At 36.9% G+C, this 21,210-nt stretch overlaps 1 protein-coding gene across 8 annotated transcripts in view; it reads left to right on the plus strand.

Moving 5' to 3' along the window:
- Nucleotides 1-253: 253 nt before the first annotated feature.
- TBC1D32 (TBC1 domain family member 32) overlaps nt 254-21,210 on the plus strand; it is an 83,480-nt gene continuing 62,523 nt past the window's right edge. For 5 of the 8 annotated variants that reach the window (XR_011095087.1, XR_011095088.1, XM_068677582.1 and 2 more), the window contains exons 1-15: nt 254-406; nt 2,268-2,422; nt 5,137-5,298; nt 7,349-7,526; nt 8,166-8,237; nt 9,434-9,559; nt 10,495-10,573; nt 10,711-10,811; nt 10,898-10,959; nt 11,413-11,557; nt 12,316-12,375; nt 13,925-14,024; nt 16,070-16,207; nt 17,776-17,868; nt 18,119-18,261. Coding sequence is in view for 6 of the 8 variants with exons in the window: in XM_068677582.1 (XP_068533683.1) it covers nt 2,268-2,422; nt 5,137-5,298; nt 7,349-7,526; nt 8,166-8,237; nt 9,434-9,559; nt 10,495-10,573; nt 10,711-10,811; nt 10,898-10,959; nt 11,413-11,557; nt 12,316-12,375; nt 13,925-14,024; nt 16,070-16,207; nt 17,776-17,868; nt 18,119-18,261 (1,614 nt within the window). In the remaining 2 variants the exon portion in view is untranslated. The other 3 variants (XM_068677586.1, XM_068677587.1, XM_068677583.1) reach the window with 3 other exon arrangements.

Below are 21,210 nucleotides of genomic sequence, written 5' to 3' on the forward strand. Positions count from 1 at the left end.
TGATTTCAGGTCAATATGATTTTGCTCTTTTTGGTTTTGCACTTATTCGCAGAAAAAAAAATAAAAATTTGACGACTTTGTAGCATTCCCACCATTCCATGCTACCAGTTATAGGGCACCAGAAAATAGAAATGTCGGTGCAAATTGGGAGAACGTTAGCAAACGGGATTTCGACAGAAACCCTGCAGGGCACAAAAGGGTCAGAGCTGCCGAGCAGGGCTGGCGGCTGGGGGCAGGCGCCTGGGTCCGGCCCGGGGCCCACGGCCGCGGCTTCCCGGGGCGGGCAGGGAGGAGCCGGCCGCGGCCCGGCCCTCGTCGCCCCGGCGGCCTCTCGCGATGTCGCTGCGGGCCCAGCGAGAGCCGGCAGCGGGCGCCGCCGGTTGCTAAGGGCCGCCGCCGCCGCAAGGTGATCGATCCCCGGCGGGCCGGGGGCGCCGGGCGGGCCGGGGGGCGCGGGGCCCGGGCACGGCTCTTCCCCGTAGGGATGGCGGGTGAGGGAGGGCTCTCGGGCGGTATGGTGAGCAATTCAGCTTGGTGCCGAATGACAGGCGGTGGGCACTGGGAGAGGTGGGAATGCCGGCCCGATTGCTGCTGTCTGGAATCGGTGTTTGGCTGCTAAAATGGTCGCGTCTGTGACCAGCACCTTGCCCAGGCAAAGGCTGGTGTGAAATGCCTCCTGCGGTGGGTAGATAGGGCCGCTACAGGGCTCTTCTTCGGTCACCCTATAGGATTTTGGGGCAGGCTTTCAGCTGTGGGGCGATTGCACTGAAATGAACTTGGAGCTTGAAAAGGCTGCACAAGCCAGGCTTGGCATAAGGATTCCCAGAGGGAAAAAGATCGTTTAACAATTTCAGGGAAACTCAGTGAGTCACATGCCTGCTGAAATAAACCCAAACGCAAGCCATTACAAGTGAATTTTAAGATAAGCAAGCTAGTGATTAAGTCAAATGAGACTTTTCAGAGGGAGCTAGAGATGAAGCCGGTATCTCCATAATCTGTCTTTAAAAATGCCTTTTTTTTTTTTTTTTTTTTAATGGGGGATGGTACAGGGACTGAAGGGGGCAACCCTTGAGAACTGAGCTGGTAGGACACTGTCTTCTGTACTTGATAGATATTTCCAGTTTCTCACTGCTGCTGCTCCTAGTTTTTCCTAGTAGCTGTAGTGTTGAAATGGGAGGACTCTGTCAGGTCACTTTGCTGTTGATACTATAGGAAAAAAAAATAAAAATCTGACATTTCCACCTGGCCTGTGTTGCTTGCAAAAGCTGCCAACACCTTTCACCATGGGCACTGCAATAGCTCTGAATAGAGGGATCCAAAAAATCAGGACAGGACACCAAAACTATCTGAGAAGAAGGTGCAAGACTCATAGAGGTTTCTCATCAAGGTAGTTGTTACATCTCTGAAACTTTTTTTTTTTTTTTTTGGTAGTTATGCCATAGTTTTGTGCCTATTCGATGGACTGTTCTTCAAGCAACTGCACACAGAACTGTAGGATTTCTTAATACAGTATTCTCAGTAAGAATATTGCCCCAAGATGACAGGAGGTCCATTAAAACTGATTTAATTGTATCAATTCCAGTTTGTCTGAAATAGACCCTATCGTGATATTTCATATCACATGTTTTGTTACCATGGTCGTGTGTTTTGATACCATAATCTCATGCTGTGTGTAACAGGAAAAAAAGTGAGCATTTGAAGATTTCATGCTTTTCATGCTTTTGGACCTGTTAGAGTCAGTCCAGAGAAGGGCAACAAAGATGATCAGAGGACTGGAGCAACTCTTCTATGTAGAAAATCTGGGAGAGCTGGGGCTGTTCACCCTGGAGAAGAGAAGGATCCGGGGAGATCTCATCATGGGCTTTTAATACTTAAAGCAGTCTTACAAACAGGTTGGAGAAGGACTTTTTACTTAGGTAAAAAGTGATAGGACAAGGGGGAATGGTCTTAAAAAGAGGATAGATATAGATTAGACATTAGGATGAAATTCTGCACTGTAAGCGTATTGGGGCAATGGCACAGGTTGCACAGAGAGGTTGTGGATGCTCAATCCCTGGTGGTGTGCAAGATGAGATTAGATGAGGCCCTGACCAACCTGATCTAGTGGGTGGCATCCCAGACTATGGCAGGAGGGTTATAACTAGATGATCTTTAAGGTCCCTTTCCAACACATGCTGTTCTATGATTCTATGATTTTCCTCATCTTAAGGTGAGGAAAGAAGAAAGAATCTGTGAAAGCATGTTATTTTTGTATTTGCTTCATACAGATGTCTCAATTTACAAGTGAAGATGAAGCTCTGTTGCAGTCTATGCTTCGACAGTTGCTGCAAAGTGTGAAGGAAAAAATCACTGGAGCCCCATCAGTGGAATGTGCAGAAGAGATTCTCTTGCATTTGGAGGAAACTGATGAAAACTTTCACAAGTAAAACTATTTTTCTATTTTTAATATTTTGAAGGAGATGAAATTTGATGAGCTATGTTATTCATGGGAAATGTTTGCAATTGGTATTGATGTGTGAGTGTGTATGTATTTTTTATATATGGATTCTTGCCACTAATGAAATCGCAAAAGATTTCAAAAGAGAATACAATGAATTTTGCCTTTTTCCTGATTTTTTTTTCCCCTACTCTTGGCAACAGACTATTTTTACTGTAATTGTTTTGTAAGTTTCTCTCTTATAAGCAGCTCAACAATTCCTGCTAAACATTGTCAACAGTAATGCACATGCACATGTAATCAGATCTTCAAAAAACATGTAGATGTAAAACTTAGTGACATGGTTTAATGGTAGACTTGGCAGTGCTAGGTTAAAGGTTGGACAAGGTAATCTTAGAGGTCTTTTCCAACCTAAATGCTTCTATGATAATGTACTAAATGCAAACAGAATTTAGAAGAAATCCTGACTGAAGACTGTCAGGGAGTGTTTTTGACACCTGCAAGACAGTATAATTTTGTTTGTCAGGTACCTTTTTAAAAATTTAAGTTATTCTGGCTTCCATTTTTGATTCTTCTGTCTAGCATATATTGCTGAACCCTTGTATATCTTATCAGTAAGTTGTTCTTTAATTTATGTTTTGAATAAAGCAGAAATGCATCACATTTTTTTATTAAATCAAATTTGACTGTGTGGCGTCTCTTACATGCTATGCTAGATTTCTGGAGCACATACTCCTCTTTTCCTTTCCATGGTACTCATACATGCTTGTTTTTTACTATATGGAGGATTTTCAGAATGCATCTGTGACAAGTCAAGAGAATACCAAGCTTAAATGACCTTGAAGACATTTTCATGATCAGAGGTCTGTGACTTGATTTCTCTTGAGAAAGCTGGTTACCTGCCAAGTTTTAAGACCTATCTACTCTATCTTTTGTTCCCACTGTGATGTAGAAAAGAGAGACACAGGGACCTCAGAAAGTAACAAAAAGAAAATTTGAATCTAATTTGAAATTTATATGCAGTAGTAAAACTCAGATTTTTTTTTTACACTATATAATTAGAACCTTTTTTTTTTTTCTTTAATCTAAGCCTTAGAGCATTCTTAACACTTTTATTTTCCTGGAGCGTCTATTGTAAGCCTAAACAGTCTGATGTGCTTTTGCATGTTAAGAAGTAGTTTTGAAATGTCTGAAATGCTCACAATGTATTTTTAAACTGGAAGAAAGATTCAGAAGATAGCTGTAGGACATCAAGCAGACATAGACTTTGTGGCATGAATAATGATGTAATTGTTGTGTATTTCAGAGTGAAGCAGTCACTGCAAAGATGTATACCATGGAAATGATGGAAATGTTACTGTCATTAAAATAAAAAAGGAAGAAAGTTTTATGAAATCTTTCATTCGGTGGAGATTCATGCAATTTCATTATTGCAGGAGTAAAAAGCTAGCCTTGAAGCTAGCCTTGACAAATGAAAATGCAAATAAATATGTTTGTATCTTTCTTGAAATGCATTTCCATTACTTTCATTGAGAACAAAAGTGATTTGGGAAAGGAAATAATCGGGGGAAAAATACAGGGCTGTTACACCTGATGGAACTTGAGGTAGACAACTCAGTGAGAAAGTACGTATCATGATAGCACAATAGAAGACAAGATTTCCTTTGGTTTTATTTTTTCTGTATCTTGAGTATAAATTTTTGTTTTAATACCGAAAAGCAAAAGCTGATAATTTATAGCAGTAGCTTTTGTTTACTTCTACATTTTATAGCTTTAGACTCTATATTTTCATGGTCAACTGACTTTAAAAAAAAATTTCTTACTATTAATTTATTGTAATTAATGAAAGTAGTTGCAGATCTGCATTTGATAAAATGAAATTACAATGAGGCACCTAGTGGTGAATATAGTTATTTTTTTCATGTGATTCTGTTTGCCTTGTCTTTTATGCAAATCAGAAGGTTAACAAAAAAACCCACAAAACTTCATATATTCTGAAAATGATTTTTTATCAATTTCTTTAGTGAAGATGTGTTCTGAGGAGTATGTCCAGTGAGTTTTTTTTAATTCATTATTTAATGTTATGTTTGTGTAAGTATCTAATAATAAGAATGTGAAGTGCCAGTTTCTTTCCATTTTACACGTCCATATCATAGACAGGTAGTCTATGAATTTGGGTGAGACTTTCGGCGTTACCATCATGAGACAGATTTAAAGTCTTATACATGCCTTTATGTTGGATGAATTTATAAGCTGAGTTTTCTGTGTTTCTTTTCCTTTTGTATGCTCACTTTAAAATGAATAATACCAGATGAGGATAACATAAGACAGCATTATATTCAGGATGCTGAAAGTAATGTTTCTTTTAGAATTTTAAATTTGAGATTTCTTGTTATTTTGTTTTTGTCTGTAAAACATTAATCTGTCCGAGTAAACTTTTACATTAGTCTCAGAAGAAGCACAACGGGAAATTAGAAACTATTTGATATTGTTCCTTCCTAGAACATGCTGAGAAGGACTGTATTGAAGAAAATCAAACTTTATTGTGTGTTTTCACAGCTGAATTTATTTTTCTGAAAGTCATACATAAACCCTTACTTTAAAGTCAGGAAAGGAGATGGCTAATATTAATGCAACATTGAAAATGTGAGATGGTGAGCTCAAAGTAATTACATTTTAATTTTACACATTTGTTTCAGCTATGAATTTGTGAAATACCTTAGACAATATATAAACGATACTCTGGGCTCTGTGATTGAAGAAGAAACAGAAAAATGTACTGCTGCTCAAAATCAGGGTGAAGTATCTGGCTATGACACTTTCGTTCAACACGTTACAAAGAAGACTCGTGAATCCAAAGAGTAAGTACATGCATGTAATTCACATTTTTGTTACTTCTTGGACTTTGTCTTACTTTTTTGTTTCCAGAATGTGTTTTGAAAAACATAACTTCTGAAACATAATGGTAACAAATGTGATTCTTTGCATTTAAAAATCAGTGCTAAACAATTCAGATATTCCCACTCTTTACATTTCAGTTTGTCATGTTTCAGCTCACTCTGGAATGAAGAGTGTGAACCATTGCATAAAATGATAAGTATCAAATCTATGAAGCTTCTGAGATATCTGAGATTAGAGTTAGGTAGGAATAAGGTTTGAAAGATGAGAGTCACTACTTCATGTTTGTTCGTTATTTGCATACAAAATTCAGTTCTGACATGGAAGGTGGCTTAAGTGAAATATTGTATTCTTATCAAGTATTACAGTATGGTAATTTCCTTAGATATAAACGGAGATTCTGCATGGCAAGCATTAGAATACAGGTGTGTTTTGAAGATTGCTTCATTGAGATCTAGCAAGGTGTCTTTTGAGAGTAGTATGTTTAGATCACTGGCAAGTTTAGAAATTGATGTTTGAGCTTTCTTCCTTGGATTCAAAGATACCTCTGCAATGCTGTCTGTCTGTGGTACAATTGTTACATATATCAACTGTGTAGAATTATCTAAGATTTTCTGTATGTTTGACTCAGAATGTCATCCTGAGTCAGAAGTCAGCCAGGCAGAGATTAGTAGGTTAGTGTGGAAAACTACCTCAGCATATTACATAGCATATTACATGGCATAGTACAGCATATTACAGATTCATTGGTTTTGAACACCATATTTAGTAAAGAAACCTTAAATAGACAAACCTCTGCGAGCACCAGTTATTTTCTTGTTCATTTCTTCCCTACAAACTTTCTTCCCTTCTTGTGGGCATTGGGAAGGGAACTTCCCTTTGGAATACAAGGGCTTGTAGCTCCTTTACTGAATTTTCAGATACTGAATTTGCACAGGGAGGTAGTTTCTGTGGTTCTTTAAAGCATTAGTGAGTAGTACTTATAAAATGGATTTTAGTATATACAGCTGTTTGTGCCAGAAAGAATGTGAAATTTCAAAAGTTTAATCTATGTACCACATTATTTTTGGAATTCCTATACAAAATCTGTCTACATAATACTGCTGAAAGCAGTTCTAAAAGTATGGTTTTCTTAATGAAAAGCAAACAGTATACTTTTGTCATAGTGAATCAGATCTGTGCCTTTTTGTATATTAGCTGTCATTGAGAAACATGATAAGGACTTCATTGAAGTTAAACTTGTACAATGTGAAAACAGTGAAATTAAAAGCAGAGAGAAAAACCAATAATTTTTGGCTTTGTATGTTTTAACCACTAAAATGATTTTATGCAGTACTTCAGTTCTACTTTATGATGTCCTTGGTGACCTTAAAATTAGTACTAATAGCCTTAAAGTAAGAAGTAACTTGAAATAAAATACCAGTTTTAAAATAGGATGTTTTTCTAAAGCACCAAAGGTTTTTATTTTGAATTGCTTCTGCATGGATGTTATTATTCTTTTGTTTTGTAATTTGGAAAAATCGTGGTTTTGTTGTTTCTAAACAGTTCTGTGTGCATGGCCTGTACTCAAGAGTCAGGATTGACATGTTCTCTTCTGTTGGGTTCTGTTCAAGGCTTTTATAGCAAAAGAAAAAATGGGAAAACACAAACAGTAACAATGAACTGATCTGTTCTGTCAGGGACACATTCTCCCTTTGGGTGGGTTCACATCGTTCCTTCTTAAAAAACTCTCAGTACAGGGTTACCATGTGATGATTTCATTGAATGGCTTTAGAAGGGCAAAAGAGAGTTTTATTACAATTTTAAAATTTAGTTTCCTGAAAGATCTAGATACCTGCATGTTTTATTGCTTGTTTTGAATTTGCATTTGTTTTTTGTTCATTTCTGTTCCTTCAATGAGTTTGGGTCTAAGTAGCGTTATGCCATATTCAGTTATTCATGACTTAATTAGTGATTTTTTTTTAAAATGTGATTTTTATGCCCTTTAATATTAAAATCCTCTTTACTTTGAAGATACAGAGAAATGATGCATGCCTTGAAGAACATCATGATGATTGTGGTGGAGTCTTTAATTAATAAGTTTGAAGAAGATCAAATGCGTAATAAGGAGATGGATAGTAAAACAAAGAAAGAATGTCAGAGCGGCTATTATACAGACAACTGTTCTGACAGTGACTCTTCGTTCAACCAAGTAAATGTATTTTCTTTCTACATTATAAAATAAGCATGATACTGCACAACTGTTAAGTTTCTGCTAGTGGAAATTGAGAAGCAGCCCTAGAAAATAATTCATCCTTCCTATCTTTGATAAATGAATGAATTGCCTTTCTTGCAAATTGAACTACTGAGTTCATACTAGCTGTCTAACCTTTAGACAGCATATACTAGATGAGGTGAATCCTTTGCATATACTCTAAAGTGCCTATACAAGTACTGAAAATAATGGAAAGTAAACAAGAGAATATAATGGTAAAAGCTATGTCTCATCCAACTTTTTGTGATTTTTAGGAGCCAAATACGGTGTAGTTTTTTCAGAGTACTGCACTGTACTGTATTACTTAATGAGTTATTATAAGGCATTTTCTGAAGATAAAGGAAACTTCTAAGTAAAACAAAGAAAAATGCGTAAGGAATAATTTTGTTGCTGAAAATTTAACTTTGGCCAAACCTCAGACAACATTCAGAATGTTTACTTTAATTTAAATTAGTATAAATGATGAAGTCCAAATTATTAAAAGTAAATTAGGTATCAAAAAGACTGATGATTTTAATCTTCTGCTGTTCAGTTTAATAAAATACACTAATGATCATTTTATAATGTGTATTACAGAGTTATACATTCATGAGTCAAGAACAATTGCAACTGCTTGTAGAAAGACTTGACCCTATTCAGCCTAAGGAAGTAAGTTTAAAAGAAGAAATTTGAATACAAATGAATGTTTATGGCATATTGGAGAACAGACTATATGCATGTAATTGTTCTTACATATGTAAGTAGAATCTTGTGTCAGTTCATATATTGGCTTCAGCGTGGTAAGTGCACTGCAGTGCAATATTTCATTCTTTATAACCATTTGGCTCAAAAACTAGTTGCAGCAAGTATCTTATTTTTTTGGTTGGGAGTTTGTGTTATAGATGGGAATTTTAATTATGTGAGAAGTAAAATTATTCAACCTTGGTTTCCTGCACATGTATCCTCTGCCCTTCTTGATACCTTCCCCCTTGTCCTTTGAGTGTCCTTCTGAGTCCTCAGAAGAGAGGGGTGCCTGCTGTTTCATCAACAAGCTGCTGCCAGGTAGAATATATAATGTCCAAGTTAGGTTTGCCTTTCTGTCAGTGTCAGTACTAATTTGGGTCTCTGACCACCAGTAAGCTTTTAATATTTTTGAAGCTTGGAAAATCATTATTGTTTTGATCAATCTGTCTCGCTCTCTCTCATTAAATTTTGCTCGTGATTGTCTAGCAATTGAAATAGTCATGGTAGATGGGAACTGGTATAAATGTGATCATATACGCCACATTTTCTTAGAAAACTAGGTAAAAAGTCTGATGCTATTAAATATGCTTAAATTTCCTACAGTTGGTTTCAGCAATATGAAATAAAGGGCTAGCGATTAGTTGTCTACAAATAGAACAACAAAGAAAAAGTTATTTTAAATTACTTAATTATGAACGTGATGAAAGTTCTGCAGTAAAATAGTGTTTTATTTCCAGTTTTCCTTATAGACTTTTTAATGAACTGCTAGGTGCAATTGTAGCATTCAGAGATAAAGTAATTTTTCTATAATTCTTGATAACAAAATCATTCATTAAAAGCAGAAAGTAAACCAGAAATTAATATAATACATGCAATATTAAAACCTAATATTTTAAAATGGTTTTGTTGCTTCTTAAAACGTATTTTTTTTCCTCTTCTCACTGATGTATTGTTTTGTCCAAATCACCATGATAACGTAGCAAAAGGTAAGTATTTTGGGACTCCTTATCTGATGTACAACCAAGTCATATTTCTTCCTTCCTACAACTTATACTGTAAATTACTTATCTGAGAGGTTGCTCTGAACAGATTTGTATTGTTTGTCTTTTTGACCACTTCAGGTTCGCCAAGAAGCATTGCAGACACTGTGCTTTGCCCCTCCTTCGAATGTACTCAACTCTGCGGGTTGGCCAAATCTGCGTAAGCATCTAACGATGTCTCTGTCAGATCCTGATGCAACATTCAGTGTAAGCTGATGTTCTTCTATGTTTAGTTATCAGTTGTCTAGCTGTAGTAAACAGTACTCAAGAGGAGCAAGAAGTTGCATATGTGTTATGATTATTTTAGCAGGATCCAAAGACACTTACTATGTGCATGTGTATCAGATAGTGTTGTTTTTTTTTTTCTTTTAAAAAACTTTGTTTGATTCCAGGAGGTCTTGATTTAAAAGATTACAGCAGCGCTTCGATAGAATTTTAGAGACTGCTGTACACCATTATATATTTTTAATGGGGAGTGAAGAGGTTTGAATGGTTTAAAAACAACAAAACACATGTTGCCAAAACTCATGTAAAACATATTATGTAAATGTTTCCTATTTAAGTTAGGTGTATACTCCATGATGATAAGAAAATGATACATATTAATATTACACAGGCACTGATGAAGACAAAATGTGGTAGCTTCTTAAACTATTTTCAGATTATTTATTATGTCAATCAAGCCTTTTTTCTTTTTTTTTTTCCTTCCAATTTTAAAGTGATTTTCAGAGAAATGAATGTTGTCTCAGCTGCTGCCATGTATTATTCTTTCAGTTTAGGTCTACAGTTGTTTTTAAAATAATGCTAGTTACAAGTCATTGGCATGTTAATGATATAAAAACATTAATGTTAATGGAAAAATATAGCAATATTACCTGATCTGCCTCTTTGTATCTCAGTGAGGCTGGTGCTGTCACTGGTGCTGTCAGTAGAAGTATTCAAGAAAAACGTCTTCCATACTGTATGCTCCTGTGGTCCCAAACTATATATTTATAAAATGTGCTTCACATCTATATAGATAACTGAGCAATATATTAAGAATAATGTCATTACATATTTGTTATTGTGCAGTACTAATATACAGTTTCATGGTTATATAATATATTTAATACATTGCTTTTTTTTTTTTTTTTTCTCCTTAGGAGAAAATTCTTAGGTTTTATGCAAGAACATTTTCTTCATCCCCATTTAATATGACACGAGAAGTCTATACAAGTTTAGGTATGTGCATTAATTTATATTTAAGACTTCAAGAATCATGTACTTCCTGAAAATCGATTACCTTTTACTGTGAGACTATTATATGGTCTGTTTTGCCACTCTTGTCATTGAGATGGGTTTTATTTCTTCTGTTTTAGCACAACACTTGGAATTTTACTTTCTTTCTGAAGAATATTCACTTCGTATTTCAGCAGGTCTGGATGTATCTAATGCAAACATAAATCATTTACTTAAAAAGGTATAAATGAACTTTCCATACCTCTTAAAATTTTTGTCGTTACTGAAACATCATGTAATCTTTTTTAATTATACTAATATTAACAGGTCCGTCTTATAAATGAGTACCAAAAGGAAGCTCCTTCTTCCTGGATTCGTTATGCTGAAAAGTATGTCACCTTCACTGTCTCTTAGTTTAATGCTTTTTTTTATGTATTTTGCTAAAATTACATGACTATATTTTCACAGGGTCCACACATCACTGGTCAGTGCTAAGGAAAAGTGGAATAGGGAAGTTATATAGGAGTTATATAGGAGTGGTCATGGTATATAGGAGTGGTATTAGGCTGCGTATTTAGCTTTCAAAGCATTTTACAATGTCATAAGTGTAACATTTAGTGCTTATGAAATATGTAATCATATAAGAGAATATACATGTATGTTGCTGTTCATTTTATTTATGGTAGCACAAATAATTAATATCCTTACAAGACCAAATTAAAGATAACGTGGTTAGTATTTAAGATATGCATGAACAACAAGGATTTACAATAAATTTTGGGTATGAATATTACTGATGGAAAGTGATTTTTGTTTTATTTTTTTCTTATTTGTGTCATAAGGTATATGGAAGAAATAGTGGAGAGTACCTTGTCATTGTTGTCAGTAAAACACGATCCTAATCATCCTGACTCTCAAGACTTTTTGAGTCCAGTTTACTTTTTGGCTCTGCTAGATATCAAAGCTGTGTGGTTTAAAAAGTGGACGGTAAGCAAAAAGAAAGCAAAGGGGAAAAAAAGCAAACAAACTTGTTGATGTCAGATGTATTTTGAAAAGCTTGATTTATAACTACTGTTATCAGAGACCTATTGTGACCTTGATAACAACCTATAATAAGAACTATAATAAAGGAAGTGTATTGTTTGTTTTAGGCATTTAAGTCCTTTGCCCCTTAACACTGCTCCGTCCCTTTCTGTTTGGTTACTAATCTACATAAATCTTTGGGGAACTTGCTGCTTTTCAGGCCATTTTTTCTGTCCATTTGCTGTAATTGATTGATATCTGCCAAAAGACTCCAATTTTTATTTGGAAGATGTGCTGAGCATGAGAGTACAGTTATGTTATCTTACACGAATTGTCTGCTGTAGTGGATGCTAGAGATTTTTGCAGACTACCATGTATAAATTTATAACTTAAAATTTACATGACAATGTAAATTGTCGTGTCAATGTAAATGCTAGACGTAATCTAGCATTTCAACACTAGTACTGATTTTTCTGTTTTACTGTATGTTCTGCACATTTCAGAATTTTTCTAATGACCTTTTTTTAAAATCTTAATCTATTACAAAAAAAAAGGCCCAGTTGGGTATAATACTGGTTTACATGAGCTGGAGTTTAATACGTTGAATATGTACTGTGCACAGGATTCCTAATGGAACAAAATTGGAGATAATTTTGACTTTTTGATTCAAAAGTAAAATTTATATTTTTGGAGTTGACTCTAGTTTTTCTTTGTGATTTTAGCATGCGTATTACAGCAGAACAGTGGTACTTAGGCTATTGGAAAAGAAATATAAATCTTTGGTAAGTATTTCCCGAGGAAATTTTACCTGGAACTTGTTTTTGCTTTGTCCTTTTTGTCAGAGCTGTTCCATGTTCTTTATCTAGATTAGCCTTTTTTTTTTTCTTTCCTAATTTTATCTCTGATTAAATTATGAAGAAGGGTATGTGTTCTGTTTTGGGTAAGTAGAAATTTGATTGTTTTATGGCAAGTATTTAATTAGGATTATTTTCTGTTAATTTCTTATGTTGCATCCACATTTAGAATTATTTCTGTTAGTGTATAAAAATAGAAGATGAAAAAATGCAAAAACTCAATGCTGAATTTGGATTTTTGATGAAAAGAAACTCAGAAAAACATTGTTTTATTTAAGTTCTGTTATGAAACATGGGTTCAAAGTGTCAGCAAAGTAAAACGAAACTCCATGGAACAAAAAGTTTATGATAGGAAGTTCATTAGCAGAGTAGTCTAATATAATGAGTAAGCATGGAGTAAAAGTATGGTTTTTTTTAGCACACCTGTATGCTTTACCTTTTCAGTATGTAAAAAAATTAGCAGCTCCAAAATGAAAAAAGACGTAAGTTTAAATTTATTGCATATGCTGTATTGTGATTTGTTTCCAAATACATTCTCCTGGAAAAGAGTCTAGCGGGGGACCACAAAGATGATACGGGGCCTGGAGCATCTTCCCTATGAAGAAAGGCTGAGAGACCTGGGTCTGTGCAGCCTGGAGAAAAGAAGACTGAGAGGGGATCTCATCAATGTGTATAAATACCTGAGCTGTGGGAGACAGAGGGGTTTGGCCAACCTCTTTTCAGTGGCTTGTGGGGACAGGACAAGGGGTAATGGCCACAAGATAGAGCACAGGAAGTTCTGCACCAACATGCGAAATAACTTCTTCATGGTGAGGGTGATGGAGCACTGGAGCAGGCTGCCCAGGGAGGTTGTGGAGTCTCCTTCTCTAGAGATATTCAAGGCCAGTCTGGACGCCTACCTGGGCAGCCTACTCTAAGGAACCTGCTTTGGCAGGAGGGTTGGACCTGATGATCTTCTGAGGTCCTTTCCAACCCCTATAATTCTGTGATTCTGTGATGCACAATGATACAATTTCAACTTGTATATACAGTTATATACTTGTATATACTGACCTTTGCAAAGGTCAGTAATAGCACTGGCAGCACCCAGTAACCAAACTTACAATTTAGTACTTGTAGTGTAAACAGAGGTTTTTTCCATGTGAATAATGAAAATCTTCTGTATTAACCATATAGTAATCACAGATTGTTATTAACTTCTCAGAATACTTGCATGTTCTCTGTACTCTTTTTTTGTAGATTGATTGTCTTAATGCTTATATAGCTGAAGTTTGTGTTAATGTGTTTTAGTAGCCGTGTAAAATTTTGTATCCTCTTTGATGGTTACCCCAACCAAGGCGCTGAAACATGAGGTAGTTGCAGTGATGTGAGAGTTTACATTCTTGTGTACTAGAATGTAATACTAGAATACAAAAGTAAACACATTTCTTGTAAAATGCCAGACATTTTATTATTATTGTTATTATTTTTTCCACAGATTAACGCAGCTGTCCAGCAATGTCTTGATTATTTTGAATTTTGCAAGGCAGCAGTTAATACAACTTCTAGAGTCAATGACTTTTCCCAGCAGTATTCTAGTGAGTATCTTTGCATGTATTGCATTGTTTGCACATGTATTCACATTCTCTATGTCTTTAAGCATGCTGCCTCAAGATAAAGACATCCTATAAGGAGAACTAAAGAATACATAGGGCCGCTCCTTGATAGGGAAGGTCTCCTCACAGACAATGACATAGGCAAAGCAGAGACGCTTAACGCTTTCTTTGCCTCTGTCTTCAATGCCGATGATGGGCTTCGGGACCCAGGGTGCCCTGAGCTGGAGGACCGGGACGGTGGGGATGACAAACTCCCAACCGACCCTGAACGTGTGCGGGATTTGCTACTCCACCTGGATCCCTACAAGTCCATGGGTCCGGATGGGATTCATCCCCGGGTGCTGAAAGAGCTGGCGGACGTCATCGCGGAACCTCTCTCAATTATTTTTCAACGATCCTGGGAGTCTGGAGAGGTCCCGGTAGACTGGAAGCTGGCAAATGTTGTGCCGATTTTCAAGAAGGGTCAGAAAGAAGACCCTAGCAATTACAGGCCTGTCAGTCTCACGTCAGTGCCTGGTAAAATCATGGAGAAGATGGTTCTCGAACTTATTGAGGCGCACCTGGGGGACAAATCAGTCATTGGTCCCAGCCAGCATGGGTTTGTGAAGGGTAGGTCCTGCCTAACTAACCTGATTTCCTTTTATGATAAGATCACCCGTATGGTGGACCAAGGGAAACCAGCTGATGTGATTTTTTTGGACTTCAGCAAGGCTTTTGACACGGTTTCCCATAGGATCCTACTGGACAAAATGTCCACCATACAGATAAATAAAAACATCATACGATGGGTGAGCAATTGGCTAATGGGCAGGGCCCAAAGGGTTATGGTGAATGGGGCTGCATCAGGCTGGCGGGCGGTCACCAGTGGGGTCCCTCAATGCTCCATTTTAGCGCCGGTACTTTTCAATATTTTTATAAACAATCTGGATGTAGGAATAGAAGGTATTTTGAGCAAGTTTGCTGATGACACCAAACTTGGTGGAATTGTGGACTCTGTTGAGGGTGGAAAGGCCTTGCAGAGGGATCTGGATAGGTTGGAGAGCTGGGCGATAGCCAACCGCATGAAGTTCAATAAGAGCAAGTGCCGGGTCCTGCACCTGGGACGGGGAAACCCTGGCTGCACGTACAGACTGGGCGATGAGACGCTGGAGAGCAGCCTAGAAGAGAGGGATCTGGGGGTCGTGGTAGACAGCAAGTTGAATATGAGCCGGCAGTGTGCCCTGGCAGCCAGGAGGGCCAACCGTGTCCTGGGGTGCATCAAGCACGGCATCGCTAGTAGGTCGAGGGAGGTGATTGTCCCGCTCTACTCTGCGCTGGTGCGGCCCCACCTCGAGTACTGTGTGCAGTTCTTGGCACCACAGTATAAAAAGGACATGAAACTGTTGGAGAGTGTCCAGAGGAGGGCTACGAAGATGGTGAAAGGCCTGGAGGGGAAGACGTACGAGGAACGGCTGAGGGCACTGGGCCTGTTCAGCCTGGAGAAGAGGAGGCTGAGGGGAGACCTCATCGCAGTCTACAACTTCCTCGTAAGGGGGTGTCGAGAGGCAGGAGACCTTTTCTCCATTAACACCAGCAACAGGACCCGCGGGAACGGGGTTAAGCTGAGGCAGGGGAAGTTTAGGCTTGACATCAGGAGGGGGTTCTTCACAGAGAGAGTGGTTGCACACTGGAACAGGCTCCCCAGGGAAGTGGTCACTGCACCGAGCCTGACTGAATTTAAGAAGAGATTGGACTGTGCACTTAGTCACATGGTCTGAACTTTTGGGTAGACCTGTGCGGTGTCAAGAGTTGGACTTGATGATCCTTAAGGGTCCCTTCCAACTCAGGATATTCTATGATTCTATGATTCTATATGATTTTCTTCTGTCAAAAGTATTTTGTCTGTCTTTTGAGAGTACTAATAACAGAGGTTAACTACTTATGGTCTCTGCTTTTATATACAAAATGACTCATATATGTTACAGGTAGTAGCCAACTACTGGCAAGTAAATTAATAAAGTTCTAATTTTTTGGTTTTATTGTTGTAGGTGATAAGCAGAAATTCTCTTACACTGGACCAGAATTACAGTATGTCTACTTTGTTCATTCGCTGTGCCTTTTAGGCAGATTGTTGATCTATAAGCAAGGCCGAAGTCTCTTTCCAGTACAGCTGAAAAATAAAAAAGGTAAGAGGGAGGGGTGAGGAAAATGGAACCTGTTGAGCAACAGTATGCCTGTACCTGATGTTTCCACTGCAATGTTGTGAACATTGTAGGATGATGTTCTGTTTTAGTGATTCTGTGCCTGTAAAACTTTGTTAAAAGATGGCATGGAGAATTTTGAGCATCATCACATTTTTTTTTAAATCTTTAATGGATATGGTTGAATAGACACTTTTTTCTTTATGTCTAATATACTAATTTCATGTTGAAGGGGATGTGGCTCAGAATGTAAGTGCTTCAGTCTTTTTAGGTACGAGTAATATATTTTGTCAAGGCAGTTGATATAATTGGTTGGAAAAGAGCCATGTTCAGGCACCCAGACAGTTTTTCAGATGTGAAACAAAATCAGTACTTCAAGCTAAATATAAATTAAAAGCAATTGCACTGAGTTTGACTTATTAACATAATTAAGATAAAAAAGTGTAGAATAAACTCAGTACCTGTGGAACAGAAGTGTCAATAAGGGCAAGGGAGCTGAGATGTAAAAGCCCTTGCAAGTCCAGAGAAATCTACATGTAGTGATACATTGTGTGGTGACAATTGTAGCTTTGCATTCTATTAATATCTCTATTAATCCAATACAGAATTAATAATGTTTCTGGATAGCAATTCTTTTGTCTTTTGAAGGTAATTTGTACCTCTGGCTTGAGGATCATAACTTTACACCCTGTATAGAACAGTGGTGAGGAAGAAACATCCACTAATCAAGTCCTTTTGTCATTTATGGATTATCTGTATAACTCCATTTAATCAGTGATCCATTGATGATGCTTACTTTTTTCTCTCCCCCATAAAAGTAATGATCTTATCATCTGTCTTCTCTGCTACTTCTCTGCTCCATGGATACCAATCCTTTCCTCACAAATTGTCAGATTTATTAATATAATTGCATTAAACTTGGAGCAATACTTCCCAGCATGCATTTGGCTAATCATTGTTTTTTGTTTGAGACCTGAGGAAGGGTTGTATCTGACAGCTTGTCCCTTTTCCATCTGTATCACTTAATGTAGTGGCAAGGTCATGCATTTTCCAACAGCCATGTACATTCAGTTTTTTCAAACTCTGGCTTCCACCTGCTTCAATGAAAGACATGGTGAAAATGTAATTGGCTAAACTAGGAGCAAGATTAAGCCTTAAAAGTTGATCATGAATTAACCCAGTAGATTTCCTGGGAAGTGCATGTCCTTTGATGTATCAGTTGTACATTTACCTGTTATTTACTATGAAGGCATAGTTAGTTGCTTGGAGAAGTTTGTAGATGCCCCATCCCTGAAAGTGTTCAAGGTCAGGTTGGATGAGGCTTTGGGCAACCTGATCAAGTGGTAGATGTTGCTGCCCACATGGCAGGGGTTTGGAATTAAATGATCTTTAAGGTCTCTTCCAACCCACACCATTCTGATTCTATGCATAATGTTGATTTTTCTCAGCAAAACAAACTGTTTCTTACATATTTACATAATTCATTTTATTTATAAAATTAAAGTCACACTTTAATTTCAAGAGTGCTTTCTTTTGATTTTTTTTTTTAATAGATTGTGTTACCCTAACCGATCTCTTGGTGTTATTTACTCAGCTTATTTATTGCTCTCCAAGTTATTCAAAGACAACTTTGGCAGTGCATACAGGTAAATGTTTGTTTTTAATATATGCTACTATGTATAATAGTAATGAGGCCTTTGGTAACTCTCTTTTTCAATTTTTAATTTCGGGTCTGTTCCTTGTGAAGATTTTTATTTTTTCTTCCTCTCCTACCTTTTCTTCATCTCTCTGTTAAATCAGTTCTTAATGAAATTATGATTCAAAAGCATTTGCATATGCTATATAGGTATGTTTGTGTAAGTTGAAATATAAATTAATACTTCTTGTATTTGACAGACAATTATTCTCCAGCAAGTCTTGTTATGGAGATCCTGCAAGTTTTTTGTGATCAAGCGGGTTGTGCTGCTGAATGTTTATATACAGATGCAGTGATAAATGCCCTACTTCATCCTGTTCAAAGTTTACTGAGTGGTACAGAGGTTTGTAGTAGTCTTCAAAATAATTTTTAAATTTGTAGAATTTTTGTAGATGTAATTAAAGTGTAGATGTAATTAAAATGTAGAATCATTTTAATATATTTTCTACATTGAAGATTTATGTAATCATGTGGTAACTTCTGTAGTGTTTTCTACATTAGTTATTACAGTGTTCCTTAAGTTGTGCATGCTGTCATTATGAGTTGTCTGACAAAAGTGTTTTTTCAAATCTTGTGAATAGTAGCAAAAATTGAATTGTAGTGAGACTATTCCCTTTGGAAGCTTACTTGATTTTTTTCCTATGTTCACATGTGTATTTTGTATATTATCTTTCTTATCAGCTCTGTCTGCTATTTAAAAGGAGACTTCTATTAATTTTTAAATTTGGCTGGCAACTTGAAATAAAATTGTTTCAGTAATTATTATGGGTAAAAGTATGTAATTCCTTATAGAAAACTGTAGTTTTCTGAAATGTTAGAGGAAAGAGCTTTTATTCTTTTCATTTTTTTTTCTTTTATTTTAGGTATCTCTATTAGAATTGGAAATATTTTGTGTAATGTTACCTACCTTTAAGTACTTGAAAGCCTAGTTGCACTTGCCTGCAAAGCAGTTTAAGTTTCAGCCCATCCTATTGTTTTTGTTTTGATGGAGATGCTTACATCCATCTAGGTGACTGTTAGTCTCAAGACAAAGAATTTAAGGGCCTGAACTGCAGATGGCATGCGCTAGCTGCCTGAGCTGTCTTATTTTGAGAGAAGTTAATAACTGAGAATTTTTTAATTTCCTGAGATGAAAGCTTGTAAAGACAGTTTAGGTTCCTAACTTAAATACTTCATCCAGATTCTTAAAGTTAAATTTTTTCAACATTCTCCTGATTATTTTTTCAGTGCAGTTTGTTTATTTTTCAGGAAAGGTTCTTCATATTAATGCCTGTAAATATTTTAATCTATCAAAATATGCCAGTGCTTTTTGAAAAAGTGTAAATAATATTTCCAAATAAATATTTTAAAGTATATATTTCTTTAACGTTTAAAACCATAGTCTTAGAAAAGCTTGATCATGTCAATACTTCTTTACTTCTTTGCTGTGTGGGGGACAGAGCACTGGAACAGGTTGCCCAGAGAGGCTGTGGAGTCTCCTTCTCTGGAGGTATTCAAACCCTGCCTAGATGCCATTCTGCAGTATGTGCTCTAGGTGATCCTGCTCAGCAGGGGGGTTGGACTAGATGACTTTCAGAGGTCCCTTCCAACCTTGGCCATTCTGTGATACTCCTTTGCAAGTATCTGTACTGAGTTTACTAGCATTGCTTAAGCATTTTATTTAAGGCTATATATGAATGCTTTGCAGGGTTAGCACGTTAAGTTGTCTTGATCTTATTGTAGGCTGCAGAAATGTAGCACGGATTTTTTTAAAAGACAAGAAGTCACTGAGCCTGCATATAGCTTGGACACTGGTAATCTTTGGGGATCTTATCAATGTTTATAAATACCTGAAGTGTGGGAGACAGAGGGGTTTGGCCAACCTCTTTTCAGTGGCTTGTGGGGACAGGACAAGGGGTAATGGCCATAAGATAGAGCACAGGAAGTTCTGCACCATCATGTGAAAGAACTTCTTCGTGGTGAGGGTGACAGAGCACTGGAGCAGGCTGCCCAGGGAGGTTGTGGAGTCTCCTCTGGAGATATTCAAGGCCCGTCTGGACCTTTTCTTTCTTTAAAAGAAAAGAAAACAAAACAAAACAGGTCATATTCAGGGATATTTATTGCACAGTGGCTATAGTAGGCTGTGTATGTGTCGTAAATCTGGAACGTGTCATATTTGTTCCAATGAAGGTACAAATTGTTTTATATCAGTTCTGTCAAACCAATAGCTGGAAAAGGTAGGAAAAGTCAGGGTAACCCTGTTCCTCTTTTACAAAAAGGGGGATTGGTTTTGTTTCCCAGCCAAACCACTGGTACTTCTTAGACACGTAAGAATCACACATCCCTATGAAGGATCTATTGTCTGTCTCTCCAGTGCTGGATTGTGGGTATACGGCTCCTCAGTTGCAGAATAGGCCTGATGAAAAAGTTATGCTGTTGTTTTTTTTTGCCTGTTTGTTTTGTTTTGTTTGTTTGTTTTTGTTTTTTTAAGCAGACTAGTCTTCCATATATGCAGTAGAGAGGGAAGAAGAAACTTGGTGGCTATGAGCAGGAGGAGTCAGAAGGATTGGTTTGTAGGTAGTAGTGTTGACTTTGGGAGCTCTGTAGTCTTTTAAGTTGCTGCTGAAACATAGCTGGTACAGATCATAGTATTCACATTGTAAATAAACAAAGTACTGTACTATGTGTGTTTTTGTCTTGCACAGGGAAAACAAAATAATAACAATACTCTTTTGAAGAGACAATGACAGCACAGTATGTTCCTTTCTTAAAATTCTGAACAATTATACCATGTACTCTAAAAATAAATGGTCAGAGAGAGATTTTAACCCTCTATATAACATGAAAATTTAACCAAAAAAAAAACCAAAAAAACAAACAGAAACAAAGCCTGACTAAGAAAACAATAAATTCTAAAGAGAAAAGAAGGAACTTACTCTATGCTTTTCTACACTCTTGCTTCATGACCTTTTTCACAAGAAGAATCAGGAAATTAAATGATTCCCCGTTTACCTAATAATACAGTATCTATATGTACTCCTGCAACAAGGTCAAGTTTTGAAATAAATTTATATTTTTCTCTGATTACCTTGAGCACTGGCAATAATAGTAAATTACTTAAATTGTAAAGTAAATACCATTTATTTTTCCTTGGTGCAGTGTATAAAATATACAGCTACCTGTGAGGGAAGAAGCAGGAGCTGGATTGCATAACACTGTAAAAATCCCTGCTCCCAGGAGTCCAGCTTTCCTTGATGAATAACAGAAGAGTGGAGAGGATTTAAGCAGTGGACTTCAGCTTCACGATAGTGGT

This window comes from Anas acuta, chromosome 3 (assembly GCF_963932015.1).
Source record: "Anas acuta chromosome 3, bAnaAcu1.1, whole genome shotgun sequence".
Taxonomy (NCBI): domain Eukaryota; kingdom Metazoa; phylum Chordata; class Aves; order Anseriformes; family Anatidae; genus Anas; species Anas acuta.